Source organism: Drosophila albomicans, chromosome 3 (genome assembly GCF_009650485.2).
Source record: "Drosophila albomicans strain 15112-1751.03 chromosome 3, ASM965048v2, whole genome shotgun sequence".
In the NCBI taxonomy this organism is placed as follows: Eukaryota; Metazoa; Arthropoda; class Insecta; order Diptera; family Drosophilidae; genus Drosophila; species Drosophila albomicans.
In genome coordinates this window covers 46,670,311-46,690,960 of record NC_047629.2, presented here as the reverse complement: position 1 = coordinate 46,690,960, position 20,650 = coordinate 46,670,311, and the positions used below count along the sequence as shown (strand labels likewise).

Genomic DNA, 20,650 nt, shown 5'->3' with positions numbered 1-20,650 from the left:
AAACATATACACACATAACATACAGGCACCGCGCTCTGATTATGGTTCGTATTTATTTAGATAATAATAATAATTTAAAGCTACATATTTTTGAAGCTGAGAGAATATAACATATGTGTGGAAGGGAGGGAGAGCTCTAAAGGGGGATATTATTTATATATAGATCATTTAATATTTAGCTAACGTTAGCTAATGTAATTTAGCTGATGTGTTGCTTCTTTTTTATTGCTGCTGAGTCGAGTTGCCATTGTAGGTCGCCTTCTCATCGTCGTCATCCTTGGTGTCCGCCAGTCGACGTATGTTCGATCCGCCATAGCGTCTAAAACTGCCACCAGAATTGGCATTGGAACTTGAACTTGCTCCGCCTCCAGCACGTTGACTGTTTTGCTGTGAGCTGGCGCCCTGGGAGAAGAACATGTTGGGCGGTTCATACTGAGGATCGGTGCTGTAAGTGGATGTGGCATCGTCTGCCGTCGACTCAGCGGGCGGCGAACGTGGCCGCGACTGCAGCGTAAACATGCCCATATTGCGACGTGCAGAACTAGAAAAGGGAAAATATAGTTTAGTTAATATTCGATATATAAATTAAGAAGGTAAAAAAGCTACAGTCGAGTGTGGTCGACTCTGAGAAACCTGCTGCTCATTTTTAATAAGACCATAATCTACAAATATACCACCACTAGATACTAAATTATACCGAAAGCTATATTTGGTATATCAATATAGTACTACATTTACTAATACACACATTTTAAATATAATATACCACAGATAATACAATTAAATCAGTAAAAAAGCTACAGTCGAGTGTAGTCGACTCTGAAAAACCTGCAACTCATTTTTAATAAGATAATGTTTTACAAGTATACCGCAAAAATTGAAAAATATATCCAAATGTATATTTGGTATATCAATATAGTACTAAATACATTTTAAATATACCATAATAATAAAATTAAACAATTGAGAAAGCTTCAGTTGAGTGTAGTCGACTCTGGTAAACCAGCTACCCATTTTTAATGAGACAATATTCTACAAATATACTGCAAAAATACAAGATTATACCGAACGCTATATTTTGTATATCAATACTGTACTACATACATTTTAAATAAACCATAGATAATACATTTAAACAAGTAAGAATGGTACAATTGAGTGTGCTCAACTTTGGGATACCCGCTATCCATTTTTAATAAAGCCATTATATACGTACAAAAATACCGTAAAAATACTAAACTACTAAATTTTTCTATAATAAAACTGTATCCTATAAATATACAGTAAAAACACTAAATTACACTGAAGGTTATACTTGGTATATCAATATCAGTACATTTTAAATATACCACAGAGTACAAAATATAGAAGATTGTCAACCAAAGCAACTAAAACTAGATTGCAGTAGATGCTTTTTCCCATTATATCTCTATCTCATATAGTCTCTGAGATCTAAGTGTTGATGCGGACGGACAGACAGACGGATATTGTTATAAAGTCTCAACTGTTGATATTGATCAAGAAAATATATAGGGACGCAGATTGCTTCTTCTGCCTGTACATACATTTCTTACAAAGTTATAATACCCTTCTACTCTATGGGCAAAAGGGCTCAACTTACGCATCTTGAGCGGCTGCCACATCGATGTCAACTGCGCGTCCTGGCGTCTTGAAGCCCACATTGGAGACCATCTGGACGAAACGCTGTCGTATGCGTTGCAATCCCATCTTGTTCAGATAGTCAAATGCCATCGTTGCGGGTGTGAGTATCGCCCACAGAACGCTGGACAAAATGCTGAACAGATTGTTGCTGGTGCGCACAACGCTATTGACTTGCTCACGCTGCAGAACCAACAGCACCGCATTGGGCACCAGATTCAGCTCAAGCAGTGACTTAATCTCATCCTCGGTTTGGAATTCGCGACGCGGATAACTCGTGGCCAAGCTGAAGTTGCGAACATTGCTGTTGCCAGCGAGCAGTTCGTTGGTCACATAGACGCGCACTGTGGCCAAAGGCTCAGCACTGGGAAAAGCCTTGGTGCGCGTTATTCCACCAGGCAGGCGAATCTGTAGACGTGTCTCATCCGACGAGCTGCTGTTGCTCTGCGTGGACTCAACTGGCGTTGATGCCGTGTTCGTTGTGTTCGACTGTGTGTTGACGTTCTGCGCTTCCGCTCTGTTCGCTTGCTCTGCGCGATCGGCGGCGATTTGTGCCTTAATTCGCTCCCGTGCTGCCTGCTCTTCCTGTTTCTCACGACGTAGACGTTCCTGAGGAATAGGAGTTGAGGTAAAGTAGAGATTAGAAAATTGAGTTGGTGAGAGAATTAAAAACTGCTTTTATTTTTACAATATAGAAAAAATCCAGAACTTAGAAATAAAGAAACTTTCAACTCCTTTCTATTTTAATTTTGGCACAATATAATCAAACATAGTTTGATTTGAACATAGCTTCCGTCTCTTTGCTGTACATAAATACTATTCAAAGGAGTTGTTTAAGATAAAGCTGAAACTACATTATCATTTTTCCATAAATGAAAGTTGCACGACTTTTGTATGAAGGTTTAAAACTACACTATTGAAGTGAGCAAAGGTTCCAACCTAAACTTTTAGCTCAGGGGCTCTAAGAATTTTATTAGAATCGATATATTTCAATAGTTTAAATTTTGTAATTAAGTATTTAATATTATAATAATTAAATGAAGTCTTTGTTTTGTGTATAAATGGTATTTGAAAGATTTGTGCAATATTTAAAGGTTCAAGACTATACTATTAAAGTGAGCAAAGGTTCCAACCCAAACTTTTAGCTCAGGAGCACGGTTGCCACTTTTGGTACAAATGTACCAAAACTGGTACATTTTTTATGCGTTGGTACATTGGATCACTTTTTTCATTTTGGTACGTTTGCCTGTATTTTATGTTCACACATATTATTTTAATATGTCCACCAGACACAAATTTTGTATCAGTTAGAAATGAACCATGACTAAGACTGGAAAATATCGCATACAGTCGATTTGCGACGTATTGTGTCAATTGAGGAAATATCTAAGGTCTATCACTACGTAAACAGATATATATTGTGAATCACAATTTGTGAAATACAAAAGAACTTTCGTGAAAAAATTTGTGGTACATTTTTGCTAAAATTGGTACATTTTTTCAAAATTTTGGTACAAAAATTTTTTTTGGAATGGCAACCGTGCTCAGGAGCTCTAGGAATTGTTCCCAGAGTCGAAGAAAAAATTATATATGATATAAAAGTTTTAAGTATGAATGATTTTGTAATAATTAGTAAAGGATTTTTAAGCAAAATAGTTAAAACTATTGAAAATCATGGAGACATTTAAATAGTTTTGATATTGTAAAGAATATACATAAAAGCAAAATAGTTGAAAATTACATTACCAAAGCAAATTCAGTGTTCTAAATGTTTGTTTATAACATAGAAATTTGAATAGTTATTTTTAAATTGGGAAGTGCAAAATTTATAAGTATCGTTGGAAACTTCCTTACGTTAAAGTGGCCTAAAAAAACTTTTTATCTTACACGTTCTAGGAACAGTTTCCCTAAACGAGTCTTAGCATTCAGGTTCTAACACAAAGTTCTAAAAAAAAGCATTGCTAATTTATGCTTTTTACTCACCTGCATGTTCTTCAGCTCCTGTTCCCTGGCTTGTTGTTGATGCACTTGCGATTCGCGTCCCTCGCGACGTCGTCGCAGCTCGTTGTCCTTCTCGCGACGTCGCTGCTCCTTCTGTCGCTCCGCACGCTTCTGCTCTACCAGCTGCTGTATGTCCACTGGCTCCTGAGTCAGGGAACGTGTGCTGCCGTTGTCAGCTTGAGGTGGCACAAGCGGCACACTCACTGGCATCAGCGAGGCCACCGCCGTAGCAGCTGCACTAGCTGCTCGTTTCTCTGCGGCAGCAGCGGCTGTCGAAGAGGTCGACGTTGGCTCAGGTGCAATGACTGGCTGAATTGGTTCATCGGCTGCATCGCTGGAGAGTTCCGGTGTTTCAATGGGCTCGGGAGCAGGTGCCTCCGATGAACCCTCCTCTGATGCACTCTCCTCTGTTGCTTGTTCCGTTTGTTCCTCCTGCTCAGATTGCTGCTCCTGCTGTGCTTGTTTCTTCTTTTCCTCGCCAGCAATGCTGCGTTCCAGCTCAGCAGCTGGAGTCTCTATGTGACTACTGGTAGATGCTTCCTGATTGGTTTGCTTGCCCGCCAGCAGCAGCACTTTATCGATTTTGGCCACCAGCTCCTCGACGCTCTCAATGATGCCTGTGGTCACGTCCAGCGGTGTGCCTGAGTTACCAATGAAGAAAATCGATGGCACTGGCACGACTTTGTCTAAGATAAGATATGAGTGGTTATTAGACAACAGTTAAACAGAGTAGCTAGAGTTGTGTAATTGTGAAATACCCGACACCATGTAAATTTAAATTATTCTCGCTTTTTTTTTTTCTAATTATAATTCATAGCGTTAACATATTAAGCACTAGCTAATATCTTTTGCTTTCCCAACCGATAGCTACTAACCTATCATACCCCTCTATACAATTAACTGCCGGGTATAACGGATAATGCAGTTTACTTACACAGCGCTATGAACTGAGCGTAGGTTGGACTATCGCCTTGTATTTTAACTGCAACAAAGTCGGATGTCATCAGTTTGGAGCTGACGCGCGAGTCGCCAAGGAACCTGTCCAGTTTGGCCGACATCTCATCCTGGCCTGTGATCGAGAAAACATAACATTTAGTATGCACAATGACTGTGCCCTTTTTTGGGGATATCGACAACATGACGTGGTTGCAAAGTTCATGTTTTTTTTCATTTTCTCGCTTTACCTTCAATGTAAACGACGAAGATGGCATCATTGGCCTTGGACTCGGCTACAGCCTCAGCTATGTTGCCCGTGTGCCAATTCATGATTAATTTCTCCGCCTGGAATGTTATTGTTTTGCAGCCCCGAAATATAAAAAAAAAACTGACGAACAAAATTTTGGGAAATTTTTCTCAAATATCTTTTGTAGCTGACAGCCAAAGACTAGAGATGGCAGCCCATGCAACGCAACCTTTATCGATAGCTCGTGCTCCCGTCAATCGGTTGTGCTTTTGAAATTTGTTAGCAAACAGTAAGTAAATTTATTTCGTTACAAATGTGTGTAAATATTCTTATAATATTACAGTGAATATGGGATCCCCGGACAGCACGCTCTCATTGAGTCTCGTCAAAAGTCTTTGTTCTGCATAGCAAGTGTATTTCATCATCCGCTAACATTGTTATTCATGTGTGGATTCTGCAAAAACAAACAATCATCATTCACAATCTGTATGTAGATTAGAAAAAGCAATGCTTATCAGTTACCATCGTCGAAATCGGAGCAGACTATTGAACTGGCTGGCGTCACGGACATCTCATTGCGTTCCACGTTTGGCAGACGCGCAACCCGAACGCAGCATCGCTTTGCGTTTGGTTTCTTTAATGTTAATGGATTCTGGTGTCCTTTGATGCGCTCCAAGTTGACGCGACATTTACGTATCTGCACGCGATCTGTGTAATTTAACTCGTCTTGCGCCATTATGTATGGATGGCGTGGGATTTTAATTACTATTTTTTTGGTTTTGTGTTGAGGTGACATTTTCTGTGATGCTTCCTTGTAGTAAAAACGCAGCTGAATCAGACGCCAGCTGAAATTGTCAGGCAGCTGCAGCTGCAAGAACTTCGATAACAATAACAAACATCTGCTTAACTATCGATAATCGTTCTTAAACAATAAAATGATTAAACTTTATTAAAATATACCACGAGCAACAGCGGCAATAATAATACAATATTTTCATTAAACGTTATATTACCATTTACAATATCAATATTTTAATTCATATATTCAGTGCTTCAGCATTGTTTAACACTGCGGAAACGGAATATTTGTATTGTTTTCCGACAGCTGTTAATTATCGATATGTTAAATTTTAAGTTTTAAAACTTAATTTCAAGCAAGAATTCAAAATGAATTGTAATATATAGCACACCTTTTTTAAATGCATGTTTTAATTGTAATCTTTTAATGTAAATATTGTAATCGATTAATTAGTTACGAATAGCCATTCAAACTTATCGCGTTTTAGAACACTAACAACGGGACATTGTTTTTGTGTGTCACTCTGAACGAGAAAATATTACAGAAGTTGAATAGTTTCGTAAATTTTACGTTTTAGCTTATTTCAAGAATCGAACGCAGCAAACGATACAGATATGAGCGATGTGCAAACATTAATGGACATGGGTTTTCCCAAGGAGAGAGTGTAAGTAACCGAATAATTATGTTTTCACCGGCATTTAAAAATAATAATTTTGTTGTCCAGTGAATATGCTTTGCAGGTGACCAGCCACAAGGGAGTCGAGATGGCCATGGAATGGCTCTTGGCTCATGGTGATGAAGAGATTCCAGCTGCCGCTGCCGCCGCACCAGCTGCCCCGGCTGCCGAAACAGCCACAGCTACAGCTGCAACTGCATCGCAGGACAATGCACCAAGCAGCAGCGGAGCAACTGAAGCTGTGGCCAAATCTCTTAAGTGCGACGATTGCGGCAAGGTGCTAAAGGATCAGACAGAGGTTGAATACCATGCCGCGAAGACGGGACACGCCAATTTCTCCGAGTCCACCGAAGAGAAGAAAGCACTCACCGAGGAGGAGAAGAAGGAACAGCTTGCTCTCATCGAAGAGAAACTCAAACAGAAGCGCGTCGAGCGCGAGGAGCGTGAAAAAGCCGATGCCCTGGAGCGCGAACGCAATCGCATACGCTCTGGCAAGGACATGACTGAGGCACGTCGTCGCATGGAAGAGATCGAGATGAAGAAAATTGTGGATCAACGCAAACGCGAAAAGGAAGAGGAGAAGGCTGCCCGTGATCGAGTGCGTGCCAAGATCGAAGCTGACAAAGCAGCACGCAAGGCCAGGTGAGTTTATAGTTGAAGTTTGCAAGACATATTTCTTACTTTTCTCTACTTGGCAGAGAGCTAAAGGACAGTCCCCAACTGTCGGATGCCGTAGCTTCTGTCAGTTCCACCACCACTTCGGTCACATCGCCAACAAGTGTTAAATCGCCGCCGCGTGAATACACCGAGACACGCATCCAGGTGCGACTGCAGGATGGTTCAACGCTGACTTCCGAGTTTAATGTAAAGGAACCGCTGTCCGCTGTGCGTGTCTTCATCCAGGTGAAGACTGGAATTGAGACACCGTTCGCCCTGATGACTTCGTTTCCGCGTAAGCACTTTGGCGACGATGACTATGAGAAGCCGCTTGAGGTGCTCGGCCTGGTGCCGTCCGCTGTCATCATTATGACTAAAGCCGCGGCGTAAATCTATCCAACGAATCACAAAGAATTAAACAAAACATTTATAACTATACACATACTATATACAAAATACGATACATTATATATTTAATAAATATTTCCAGTCGCCCTCGAGAGGCTGGGGCGTAAAATCGGCGATTTTATAAAGTAAACAAGACTTATTATTGAAGGTAGATAAATGCGTATTAAGACCAAGTCTTATAGAAGGCATTTATGTTTATTTTATTAGCAATAAAAGGACAACCGATCTATACAAACATGTTTTTCTGACTGTTCATACAATTGACTGATCTCTGAGATAGGAGTTGGCAATGTGAATCTTGTGAACAATGTTCCGTTAGTTCATTTCAAAAACATTACTCTTCGAATTTATTTTCTTACTGTTAGGAACTATATTTCTATCAAACTTAATAAGCATCTTATAAATGATTCCCTCGAGACTTTGCTACATGAAGGGCTCCACGTAATTCTTGATTTTCTTGACGCTGCGCTCCGCTGGTCGCATCGTCAGATGCTGTCCAAAGATGGTGAACTCCATATTGCCCACATTGAGACCAAAGACGCATTCGCTCTTGGGCACCGTTCGTACCACATGATCCTCGCCCAGCAGCTTCAGCACATTCTTTGTGTCCATCACACATATACCATTCAATCCGACTAGTGTCTGACATTTGGACTGCAGCACACGCAGCTTGGCGCCGTGGAAGTCCATCTTGACCAATTGCTTGCTAAATTCATCGTAGCGCTTCTCATGCAGTTGTGGCACCTCGTCGCCCTCCTCAAGCTCCAGATGCTCGCGTATATAGCCTCGCCACAGTTTGTGCAGTGGCAGCATCTGTTCGTAGCGCAACTGTTTCCTGGGCAGTGTATTTAGGCCCAGTTCAGCGTATTGTTTCCTGGTCAGCGTGTTGGATTTGTGTGCACGCCGCTTGCGGCTGAGCTGCTTTTTGCTCTTGGTGCCGTGCAGCATGGTAATGTGATCAGGTATGATGTTGACATTGCAGCGATGATGGGGCACTACGAGATCGGTAAGGTATTCCTTCACTGCATCCACAGTTCCACTGGTTTTGGCCATATTCCTGAGATTAAATTCCAGCAGCGTGATAAACAGTAGCAGCGGTTGGAAACATCGATTACATTAGCTTATTATCGATAGTTTTTGAAATCTTTACACCTTAAATATCTATATATTACGTTTTTGCCTTTTATAATTGCTTAGAAGTATGTATTGCAGAGCAAATTATTCTTTTAGATCAGCTAAAGCCATTTATTTTATTGAAGCCAGCTTTAATTTCAAATATACCAAAATATACTAATAACAAATTGTTTTTAGCGACAACAGCTGTTATTAACATTGCGCTGTTACTTTACAATTCTAATAACACTTGAAAGTTTTGTAGGGTCACACTTATATGTTTATAATCCCAAAGACATTCGAGTATTGACACAACTGCACATTAAAATAAACTAATCTGTATAAATTTCCCATTTAACTGTTCAGAAAACTTGTCGTCAAAGGATCACAACGTTATTAAATGTTGCTGAGTATGCGTGCAACATGTTGCCAACGGCCAGCTGTTCGTGAAAATCCGCACAACTGACGGTGACTGGTCACACCGTTGTGTAAAGTCACTTTAGTGAAAATTTTTGTTGTTGTCAGTCCTATCACGACTTTCGCATAAACGACACGCATGTTATCGGGAAAAAGACGCCGCGTGTGTTTGATGCAAAAGGCAAAGGAAAAAAGTTAATGCATGCATATTTATCCGCTGTGTGTATTGCAAAAGCAATTTCAATTTTTTGCTACCTAAATCCAAACTACTTACAAAAGGTAGTGTGATAACGCAAGATAATGCAATAGAAAATTTAGAGTTCCATTCTCTCAGCAAAACGTGACAAATGCACAACAAATAAAGAAAATATTATTCAATTCAAATTGATTGCCGTCGGTCTCGCTCTCTTTTCTGTGTGTGTCGTTGTCCGTCGTCTGTGTGTTGAAATCAATGTGTGTGTGCGTTAATAAACCACAAATAACAACAACAAATTCGTGAGATTTTACTGCATTTTAGTCGTCGTCGCAGTCGCAGTACGCGTCGCGTTTTAGTTAGCTTCGAATTTTATTTGTACAATTTCGTATATTGTTGTTGTGTTGCTTGTCTGTCTTTCGAGCCGCGCCGTTTGTCGCTGCCGTCGTCGTCGTCGCCGCCACCGACGCTACTGCACACACACATACACACACTCGCAAACACAAGCATACACGCACGCACTCATACATACAAATGCGGAAGAGTCGCCGCAGTTATTGAAATCAGCTCCCCACCAACAACAATAAGCCGCTGCTTCTCAATAATTGTGCATTTCTATAAGGTGAGCATACAACAACAACAACAACAACAGCAGCAGCAGCATTAGTGAAAAACACAATGTGCAATTAGGTTGGCAACAAATTCCATGTGAAATGCAAATTCTTCATTTCATTTCATTGCATCTTCCCTTCCACATTTTTTTTGTGCATTGTTTTCTATGCCCGCTGCTTTTGATTTTGCTTTTGCCTTGTCGTCCGTCCGTCTGTCTGCAAAAAGTGTCAAGTGCGCGACGCTAGCGCTGCTGCTGCGGCTACAGAGCGACATGACGCTGAGCTGTGACTGCGACTGAGACTGAGGCCGAAAAGAGCGCCGTCGTCTCGCTCTCTCATTTTGACTTTTGTGTGTGTTTGTTGCAAAACATGTGCAGCACTTATTAAATTGTATTTTCTTTTTTTTTATTTCGTTGTATTTTCAAGTTTATTAAACTGTCTGCTGCGTGCTCTCTCCCATGTAAACAACACTTGAAAACTTCATACTCCACTTTTATTTCGTTGTTTGGTTGTGTTGTGTCTTGTTTGCGCGCTCTCTCGCTCGCTCTCTCTCACACACACTCACTCTCCGATACTGAGACTCACGCATACATATACATGCGCACACTTACATTCGCTTACACGGACGCGCCCCGGTCGCAGCTAACGGCACTTTTTTCTTCATTTTTGTGTTTTGTGCGTTCTCTTTGTGCTGTTTTTCGCTCTCTTTTAGCCTGCCAAAAAAAAAAAAATCAAAATGCGCCTAAATATCTAAAATGTTTCTTTTTCCCCTCCAATTTCTTATGTTTTCTTATTGAAATTCTTCCTCTCTCTCTTTACAGTCGCAGCAGCAACAAACGCAACAACTGCAAGAAAATCTCGCAAGCAAAATTAATTAAAATAAGTGCATAAAATCGGAAAACGGAAATCGCAACGAATACTAGAAATTCCAGAAATATTCGTATTTTAAATGTGTTAAACTGCAAGAAAATCAAAACAACAAAATTAAAAAATTCAAATGGGCAACTATTGAATGGCGGCCATTAGTGGCCCCAAGCGGCATCCATTGAGCAATCAACACCATTTCTCCCATCCAAACATCAGCACTACCATCTCCACCAATACCAAGATCAAAACCAATATCAACAACACCACCACCACCAACAACAACAACAGCAACAACAACAATTGCAACACCACCACAACTAGCACTAACAATAGCAACAGCAACAATAAGCAGCAAAGGCCTTTTAGCTATCAAACGCAAGCTAATCCCCTCCAGCACAACAACAACAACAACAGCAACAACTCCTCCAATTGCAACAACAGCTGCCCAAATTCTTCAGCTGCTGCGCCGCGTAGCTCAATGAGCGTATCGATGTCACTGGTACAGGGTGGTGCTGCCGGTGGTGCGCCACAGGGCGCTAGCGCAATATTGGCCGCTGCGGCTCCATATTATCAGCCGCCAGCTGTGCCCCAGGATGTGCAACCGGATCGTCCAATTGGCTACGGTGCCTTCGGAGTTGTATGGTAAGTTTGAATATGATCGAAACATCAAATCGTATAGCATATATAAATCGAATATTAATGTTGAAGTAGTGCTAACAGAAAGTAGCTAGGTTTCAGAGGCTAGAAGTGGCAAATAATAGCTAAAAACTATTTTAGTATTTATAATGCATACATGTAGTTTATTTCGTGGCCTTTTATTAAAAAGTCCTGATTGAAAATGTTCACTAAAAAATAATGTTTGTGTTTATAGACACTTTTATTATTTGATTCTCTAGATTCTCTAGGCCTTTTCTGAGTAATTTGTGCCGTTTTTTTGTTGTTTCATTCAAAACTCAATTTATTTTTTCCATACATACGCTGGAATGTTGTTTTTTTATTGTCGTCATAAATTGGTCATATACAAACACAAATCTATTCATAACATCAAAATTTGGGCTAGCAATTAAAACCAGTGTTAAAAGTTGTAAAAGAAAACTTCAATTTGGTCTAGCATTTTTATGCTGATAGTAATTAAAGATTGCTGACTAGCTCGAAAGTCGGCTCTAAAATAGCCAAATTGTCAGCACTCGATGACTTGCATCAGGTGATCAAAAATACATACAATATACTTTATGGGCTCATAGATTTCCGCTTTTCCTGCTACACACATTTTCCACCATGGGGACTAACTTTTGCAATGGGTAATGGGTAAAATCAAATGCTGTGCAGACTAAACCCTAGTCTAGGATTGTGACTGTGGGTTCAATGCCTTGGCTGGCGGGCGACCTTTCGCTGGGCCCGTGCTCCTTTATGCATAGGCCTGACGTCCACTTTATGCGCTCTCTAGCTGCTTTCTATTTTTTCTTTTACCCCTTTTTGTGCGGTCTGTCGTCGCAACGTCAACATCAACATCAGCTTGTCGTCCTGACGTCCCTTTATCCTTTTGTGCCTTGTTGCCTTGTGCATTTCTGCAACTTGCTTGTAACGACAGGGTGGTTTTTCTATCAAATGATTCACCCCATTCCGACATCCCTGGCTCGCGCGGTAACTGTTGTTTTATTTTTGTTCTTTTGCTGCTTTGGCTCGCGGCAGAGTTGTGAAAAATGTGTGCCTTCTTTTTCTGATTTGCATTTGCATTTTTTACTTTTTAGCCTTTGTATGAAATTTTTAAAGTTTACATTAATTGTTGCTAAACGAGTTCGTTCGTTGTAATGACTTCTTTTTGGCAGCTGTATTGAGAAGCCAGTGAAGTTTGGCAACGTCGCATACATCATACTCATATTACGATTATATTTTCATTCACGTGTAAAACGGCATTTCCGGCTGCAAATGCAATCACACAAGCTGCTCGCCCAGCGCCTAGTCAAGCAATAAGGCTCACTCTAAAGGCCTTTGACGAAAGGGAGGCGGTGGTGCAGCGGCTTTAGTGTTGGGTAAACACTAAAAGAAGCCAGTGGAAAAAAAGTGGCACACGCTAAGTGACGCCAAGTAGCGATGCGAGGAGAGGCAAAGAGAAAAAGTAGGCACAAGGAAGTTGCAGTCCATAAAGACGACAACGAAATGTGCCACAAGTGGAGGAGAGAGACCCCCAAGCTGAACCAGTACCAGCACCAGCACCAGAACCTGAGCCCTAAAGAATGGGAAAGGCGAGTGCAGAAAGCTGGTTAGAATGAAGCCGGCATGGGCCATGGGCTTAAAGTAGAGCCCGCTTGAATAGAGTCGTTGACGTTGGATTGGCTTTTGAAAGCAATCATCATGTTCTCTGGTCTCTGGTCTTTGGGTCTTGGGTCGAAGTCGAAGAGTTGGAGAGTCAGCTGCACTAGCTCTCGCAGAAATGCTTACTTATATTAATATATAGTTAGTCGACAGTCGACACTCAACGGTCCACGCTGAGCACAGCACACTGCACTCTGTAAATGCAATCAAGCGTTAAATTTAAGTGCCAAATGTCGAACTTGTTAGATGCCGTGTGGGCCAGATGCCTGGCTAGTTTTGTTTATGGTCTCTTGGTTTGTTGTGTGCCGTTGGTTAGCAGCACAAGCAGGTGAGGTGCCAGGAAGTTAACCAGAAATGCGAGCAAGTGTCATTTCAGTCATACATTCCGTTTTGGGTAGTAAACTGTGAACTGTGCGTGAAGTTTGGCAACAGAGGGCAACCACTTGAACTCTGCACAAATGCATAGCGAATGCTAGGGCAAAGAACACTTTACAATCGAGTCCAAATGTGGTCTATGAAGTGTGACAACAGCATACTAAGAAGTTTGGCAACACAGCCTGATGCAGCACTAAATTGATCGCTAATTACATCGACCATTTCCATTACCACTCGAGCAGCTCGAGTAATAAAAAATGCGATGCTAAACGCCAGATTAATCAGTTTATGATTTATTTCGAAGAAATGGGAAACCATTTATGCACTTAAACACACAACAAGATTAACCAATTAATCCTAGGCAAAGTTCTACGAATTTTTCTCACTGCATTTGGCCAAGACAAGCGTACAGAAAAAAAAAATGGAAAAAACGGCCACAGTCGGACTGAGTTTTGCTGTGTGTGTGTGTGTGGGGGCGAGGGCAAAGAGCGGGGTTTGGGCCACAAAACAAAATATTGGACACAGGCCGAAAGCGAACAGACTTCGCTGGACTGTTGCGCAGACAGTAGACAAAGCAGCAACAGCAGCAGCAGTCGTCGAAGGCGAAGAAGAAGAGGAGGAGGAAATGTGCTATAAGGCATCGAAGGCATGCCGAAAAGAGCCGCAAAAGATGACCGAACACATCTTTGGGCTTACTTTAAACTACCTGCAACTGGTTTTAGAAGCAAGCAGGCAACCAAGCAAGCAAAGCAGCAGACGCAAGACGACAAGTCCAAGAACGGACAGTGGAACAGACAGACTGCGAGAGAGGAGAGACGTGATAAACCTTTTGCCTGCATAAAACTCGCTTCCTGCACGACTTGTGGCCTGGCTGAGTCTCGATGCTGAGTCTCGAGACTGAACATCAGCATCAGCTTCAGCTACAGCCTGTGGCTTGCAAGGTGTCGTCGTTGTCGTTGCCGTTGTCGTTGTCGTTATCTGGTTGCCCAAGCTAGAGCTCTGCTCTGGTGTTCCTGTTATTTTTTCTCTAGGCTTTTCTCTCTAGTCTTTGATCAGGCGCAAATCCTGTGCTAATCTCGAGTCCAATGGCCCTGCCCGGACACAGAATCAGTATCAGAGACTCTCTCATAGGCCTGGCGAAAATCCATGACCATGCCCATTGCCCGCATGCGATTCGATGCGATTCTCTGGTATTAGTTGACGCTGCTGCCGCTTTACTTTATTTCCCCACCCGTTTGCTCCCTTCTCGTATTCCTCTGCCTATTAAGTGATTTCCTCACTCTTCTCTCTTGCCCTTTCTTTCTACTTGCGACGGTGGTGTTGCACCACCACCAAAAAAAGCAACCTAAACAAAACAAAAGCAAATGCAAAAGCAGTGCACGCGGTGCGCAGCATTCAACATTCGAACACCGGGACACGTAGTTTTATTTTATCATCCACTATTTGTGTAATGCCCTTGCTCTAGGCACTTTTACAATGACATATGGAAGGTTTTGTAATTGAAATATAGACATAATTAAAATATGTTCAATACAATTGTTTTCTCAAAAGAAAGGAAAGATAATAAGAACATGTTTGTTTAAATTTTATATTGTGTTATTGATTTAAATATCTAATATAACGATACATTTTGGGAAACATTTTTTTAGATTAATTTCCTGAACAATCAAATATTTTCTGTCCGTCGATTAAATGAAAAAATTATTATTATTATGAAATCTGAAGAAATTTTAGTGAAATTGATTTATTTATTAAATTTGAAGTTGACAAATATCTTTTATATTATTTTCTGCCATCATATTAACTAATATTTGTGGTTAAATGTCAGGGTATTTTATTTCTCGGCATCCCTTAGTCTACCTTTGCTTCCTTTCAGCACTTTCCGGAGACAGAACAGCTGCTCTGGTCGTGGCTTTAGAGTTCGATGTTGTTGATGCTGGCTGGTCGGTCGACTTGCTGAGGCTGAGACTGGTCCTTGTGGTGGTTGCTTCGTTGGTTCGTTGGTTGGTTGAACAACCTTCGACAGTTTTTAGATATTTTGTCTGCCGCACACATACACACACACACTCGCACATACAATATGCAGGCATATAGTCGGGAATATGCAGACAGGACCGCTTGCAGGATATATGCTGCTTCTGGCTTGCGAGTCCCGCATATGTTTTTCATCTGCCACCACATTTTTCCTATCGCTTCCTTTCGTCTCGCTTCTCGTTTCGCTTGGAGAGTAAAGTAAAACTTCCCTGAACTGTACTTTCATCCATTCATCCATCCCTTGGACTGCTGCTGCTGCTGCAGTTTTCAGTGACAAAGTTTTTCCCATATAGAGTTCCGTTTGCCTGATTCTGATTCTCAATTCTGAATTCTGAATATATTCTCGTTGGTTTTTCCTCTTTGCATGCATAGTATGTGCGGCTCTCTGTGTGTTTGACTTTGAAAGTGTTTGAATAATTATCCTGTTTTTCATTCAACCAGCCTCCTCTGCCTCTTCTCGCTTTCTCGTTGCCTCTTCGATTTTACTGTCTGCTTTAAATTTCATGCGTTTTCATTTTATTACTACCATTTGATTGCATTACATGATGGCAAAATTGCTTTATGGGTTGAATTTTTTTTTGTTTTATTGTTTTTCGTTTTAAATAACTTTTGGGCGCTTTAATGGGGTCGAGTAGGGTTCTGACAAATCCCTGCATAAATTATAAAGTGTTCGGCTTATAGTTCATATTGAAGTTTTGTCGAATTTCTTAAAAGTTTTTGTCCATCAACTTTTTGGGTTTTAATAATACTTAAGTGCAGCTGGTCGACAGCACACAAGTGAATGAATTTCGGCAACAATGCCGCAGAATGGCAATTTAATCGAAGGATAATTTAATTGAATTCACCTCAAAACTATTTCTTATTTGCTGGTGAAATTTGGCAACATCGCAATGCTGTTGTTCGCTGCATTTTTCAGCTGGTTTGGGCTTAGGTAGTGCCCAAATAGCAGCGACATCTCAGTTCTGCTCCTTTCTTCTCCGTTCCTTTCGCTGCTTTTACTGCTATTCGTTGCCAAACTATTTCAGCTCTGCGCTTTGTTTTTTTGGCTCAAACATTTGCCGTACGTTGCCAAAGAATTACGCACGCAATTTTGTCTACAGCTTCATTTCGCCCTCACACAACACACTCACACATCATACAAATACAAACACATATCTCACGTACACATAAACAGATACACATAGTTAGATAGATAGATAGATATGTGAGTCACTTGCTGCGGCTCCAGCTTAGTTCACTTGAATTGCGTTCTACGGTTCAAGTGAAGCGCAAATGTATCTTTGAGGTTTATATTTTCTATCTCTGTTCTGCTTACGCTCACACTCTCTCTTTCTCTCTGTCTCTGTCTCTCACCTCTTCTCCGCCTGCAGCTCCGGCTTTAGATATCATGTAACAGCCATAGCAAACACTTTGAACCTATGTTGCTTTGAGTGTGTGTGTGTGTGTGCTTGTGTGACATGAAATAATTATACCCTAGAGTTTTTGAAAGGATGTATTATGAGAAGCATTTGAAAAGGTCTTCAAAACTGTTATTTTATGTCAGCTATGAACCTTTGGCTTTGAAATGATTACTTTAATTATATTAATAAAAAAAAATATATTAAAAAATATAAAATAAATATAGTACAAACTTTAAAAAGTGAAGAAGTCAAAATTCACAACATAAATTGGAAAATTCTACTTTAGTCGTCATCAAAATTGAAGAAATAAAATTGTGAAAGTGAAATAATGATTATATATGGATTAAAATATTATAGCTTATATAAATTAAAATTCAAATTTCAATAAAAGTATTAAATTTAAAAAAATTCTTAAAAATAAAGTAATAAAATTGTTATAGTGAAATAATAATTATAAATGGATTGAAATATTATAACTTAAATAAAGAAAAAACTAAAATTTCAAAAAAAAATATATTTAAAAGTAAGAAAATATTCAATTTAGTTGATTGCTTGCTATATATTCATTTCATAACTCCTTTCGCGAATTTTTTTTAGTTTTCAGCAGACTATCTGCTACAGGGTATCTCTGTGGTCTACCCCTTTTCATTGTCAACGCTCTCCCACTTGTTTTCACATGCGTCCCGCGGCCCTCCCAAGTTGAGCTCGCACTCAAAATGAAAAATAATAGTCAACAAAGTGCCACCAACGAAAAAGCTTTTGGCCCAGCGAAGAGAAGACCTCATCGACCCCTCTCTCGCCACTGCCCCCGCTCTCACAGTTCCCCAGAGACTCTCTCGCTCTCTCTTCGTTCTCCCAACAGAGCTGCCCTTCTCGCCCTAGTTTTTCCTCGCTCCATGCAACAGCAGCAGCAGAAAACCTAATTCACCTACAGCAAAATGCATTTACACGCGCAGGTAGCGCCTCAATGTGTGAGTGTGTGTGTGTGCCAAATAAATCATTGTGTCGGTGTGTGTGTGTGTGTGTGTGCGGTGCGACGAGAGACGAACGACGATGCACAAAACTCTTTGCCACAAACGGATCGTAAACTACATTGGAAAACTGAAATAGACAATTCGTTGCAGTTGCAGTTGCAGGTTGCGTGAAGGGGCAACAAGTAATAAGGGGTTGAGATCGGTGTGTGCGGTGTGTGTGTGTGGTGAGGTGAGGTGTATGTGTGTGTGTGCAACACAATTAGACAGCTGGACAGTTGGACAGTTGAACTGGCAGCCAACGGGAAACTGCTTGAACCCAAAACTTAATGAAGCTCGGGCGGTGAACACAGACCAGAAAGCCATAAGAAAAACCCAAGTTGAAGTAAGAAGCGCCTCGAGGGGATAGCATAGATGATGATGAAGAGTGAAGCGGGGGGTGAAAAAGGCGAGCGGGCATTAAGCTGCCTTCAGGGCAAAGCCAGTCAGTCCTCTTCCCTCAACTTCCTTCGATAGCCACACAGGCGAGAGAGAAACTAATTAAGTTTTGCGTCAAACTATTTTCTTGACACCAAACAACTGGAAAAATGTTTGAGTAAATTTATGCATGTGTGTGCGAATGTGCGAGTGTGTGTGTGTGTGTGTGGGGAAAATACATTTCTCAGGATATGATTTAAATTTATGATTCGCTTGCCAACATCATTTGGAGGCCACCGTAGTAACACATTTTTATGAGGCAACCAAGGTGCAGCTTATGTCTCCCTTGCTCAACGTTATCGATATGAAGCATGGAACATATATAAATGGTTGAAAATTCTGCAGTTTTGAATGCTTTAAACTGATGCTTTTCACTTTAAGATTAATGCGTCTTCATTTATTATTTGTTCTACTATCTGGAAAAGCGATGTGTAGCTGCTCTTTGGACACACCTCTTCATCTTGACGATTTTTCCCCCTCTGGTCGAGTTATGCAGTCGGCGCTATTTATAGCCCAAAAAAAAAAAAAAATATGTTGGAGACGTGCTAATTAAGCGACTGCAGCTTCGTCATCATCAGGACAGGATTCGTTGTGGTTTTCAGCAGCTGAAGCAGCTTCTGCTTGAGTCTCTTCTATCTCCATCTCTATCTGTCTCGCTTTCGTATATTTAGCACAATGCGCAGGTTTTTCTTGAGTTTCGTTTTTTTTTGTATTGTGTTGTTTTGCTTTTCAAGAGCCGCTGGCACGACGGCACAAGTCACTCAGCCGCAACGAGAAAATCGTGCGAGCGTTTAATACGACGACCAAGACGACGACGACGACGAGTATTTTGCTGCTGCTGCAGTTGAAGTTGCAGTTGCAGCTGCATGCAACAGCAGCTATTGTCTGACTGGGGACTCGATTCATCTGCCTGCTGTGTTTATGCTAAATGAGGGTTCAAAAATGAAACGGCAATGAGCCAAGCTCAGCTCCTTTAACCAAAAAGCTGCTGCAACTGCAACTGTAAATGTCTGCGGGCTGCTGTAGCTTGCTGCTGCTGATGCTGCCACTCATCTGCTTGCCCCAACTAAGCACACACACACACAAACACACACACAATCATCGAGACCTGTGAAATACCCTAATGGTCTATCTGGCATCTCTTTTGTTGCACAAGTTTTGACAACATTTGCCACCCTCTCCTCAACCTTCGGTTGCGGTGCATCTTTGATTCCTTTTGCTGTTGCATTTGCCCTGTCTCCAATTTGTAACCACAATTTGTGCAAATTTTGTTGCCTCTGGCAGTGTTAATTAACAATTGTCGGATGCAACTTCAGTTACAGCTTTTCAATGAACGTTAATCGATTTGGATTGACAGCAAAGTTTGTGTCTTTGCACTTTGCATAATTTGCGGCAATTTTGTGGCAAAGTCAAGTTCGATATCTCTAAAGGTTTGACTGTTGTGTGTGTGTGTGGAACGATTGTGGTCTGAATTCAAGAATTATTAAGAATATTTTCAAGTGCAATTCAAGTTTCATTTTCAAATTGTCAAGTGAAGTTTGGCAACATTGTTTGTAATTTGATAGTAAAGTGAAGGCTAGAACTGTGATTCATTTTATGAAATGAAGTGTGTTGAATTGTTATTAAACTTCTCTGTACATATGTTTTGTAAACAGCTGAAGTTTGGCAACACTGCAGGTGTTCTAATAAGTCAAAGTAAAGTTTGATGTCTTTAATGGTTTGTGTGTGTGGTCTGAAGTCATTAATCGATTCGATTGAGAACATTTCAAAGTGCAATTGAAGTGTTCGATTTTTAAATAGTCGAGAGAACTTTGGCAGTTTGTTACTTTGTTTATTTATTGAGGCTTAAGTTGATGGTATTAACGTGAAGGCAAAAACTATGATTCCAGTTGAGTAATAATTTATGATGAATACTGATTAAACTTCACTGCACATCTGTTTTTTATCCATTAAAACTCTAAACTTCTGTACTCAACTGCTTTCTTATCCAGTGCAACACTAATGCAATTTGTCAGCAGTGTAAACAGCTGAAGTTTGGCAATACTGCATGTGTTTTAATAAATCAAAGTAAATTTCGATATGCTTAAAGGTTTTATAGTAAAGCGAAAACACAATCTATGATTCCAGTTAAGAAACAATGTATGATAAATGCTGATTAAACTTCTCTACACAACTGCTTTCTTATCCAGTGCAAGACTAATGTAATTTGTAGGCAGTGTAAACAGCTGAAGTTTGGCAACACTGCAGCTGTCCTATTAAAACACACACGTACTCATACATTCACACTTTGGCTGTCCTTGCACAAAGCAGACCTCATTTGCGGTGCTTTATAGACTCTCGGGCCCATTGTCCGGGACTGTGAAGCTGCTCTTAACATATTTCCTTAACCTCAATAATGCCACAATCAAATTCTGCCGCATTGCCGATTAAAATTCCAGTACCTGGCCGCTCGCCAGTTGCGTTTGCAGTTTGTCGAGTTTGCTGTCTGCTTTG

The 20,650-nt window shown here is 40.7% G+C and overlaps 5 protein-coding genes across 5 annotated transcripts in view; 2 read left to right on the top strand and 3 right to left on the bottom strand.

Moving 5' to 3' along the window:
• Positions 1–33: 33 nt before the first annotated feature.
• LOC117568995 (UBX domain-containing protein 4) lies at positions 34–5,032 on the bottom strand. The gene is made up of 5 exons (XM_034249970.2): positions 4,845–5,032; positions 4,595–4,729; positions 3,643–4,346; positions 1,622–2,268; positions 34–541 (listed from the first exon to the last, which is right to left on the bottom strand). Exons 1-5 carry the CDS (start codon positions 4,924–4,926, stop codon positions 223–225), a joined length of 1,887 nt encoding a protein of 628 aa, XP_034105861.1. The 5' UTR covers positions 4,927–5,032; the 3' UTR covers positions 34–222.
• Positions 5,033–5,118: 86 nt separating this feature from the next.
• Positions 5,119–5,709, bottom strand: LOC117568996 (uncharacterized). Its single transcript, XM_034249971.2, has 2 exons — positions 5,366–5,709; positions 5,119–5,297 (listed from the first exon to the last, which is right to left on the bottom strand). Exons 1-2 carry the CDS (start codon positions 5,637–5,639, stop codon positions 5,281–5,283), a joined length of 291 nt encoding a protein of 96 aa, XP_034105862.1. The 5' UTR covers positions 5,640–5,709; the 3' UTR covers positions 5,119–5,280.
• A 433-nt stretch (positions 5,710–6,142) lies between these two features.
• On the top strand, positions 6,143–7,516 carry LOC117570060 (UBX domain-containing protein 1). The gene is made up of 3 exons (XM_034251495.2): positions 6,143–6,306; positions 6,367–6,960; positions 7,017–7,516. The coding sequence occupies exons 1-3, from the start codon at positions 6,257–6,259 to the stop codon at positions 7,363–7,365; spliced, it is 993 nt and encodes a 330-aa protein (XP_034107386.1). The 5' UTR covers positions 6,143–6,256; the 3' UTR covers positions 7,366–7,516.
• Positions 7,517–7,705: 189 nt separating this feature from the next.
• LOC117570062 (ribonuclease P protein subunit p29) lies at positions 7,706–8,478 on the bottom strand. Its single transcript, XM_034251496.2, has one exon. It carries the CDS (start codon positions 8,434–8,436, stop codon positions 7,807–7,809), a length of 630 nt encoding a protein of 209 aa, XP_034107387.1. The 5' UTR covers positions 8,437–8,478; the 3' UTR covers positions 7,706–7,806.
• Positions 8,479–9,012: 534 nt separating this feature from the next.
• The window catches only part of LOC117567061 (serine/threonine-protein kinase NLK2), an 89,532-nt gene continuing 77,894 nt past the window's right edge, over positions 9,013–20,650 (top strand). Inside the window, 2 exon segments of the mRNA XM_034246786.2 lie at positions 9,013–9,728; positions 10,539–11,226. Of these exon segments, the coding sequence (XP_034102677.2) occupies positions 10,730–11,226 (497 nt within the window). The 5' untranslated portion in view covers positions 9,013–9,728; positions 10,539–10,729.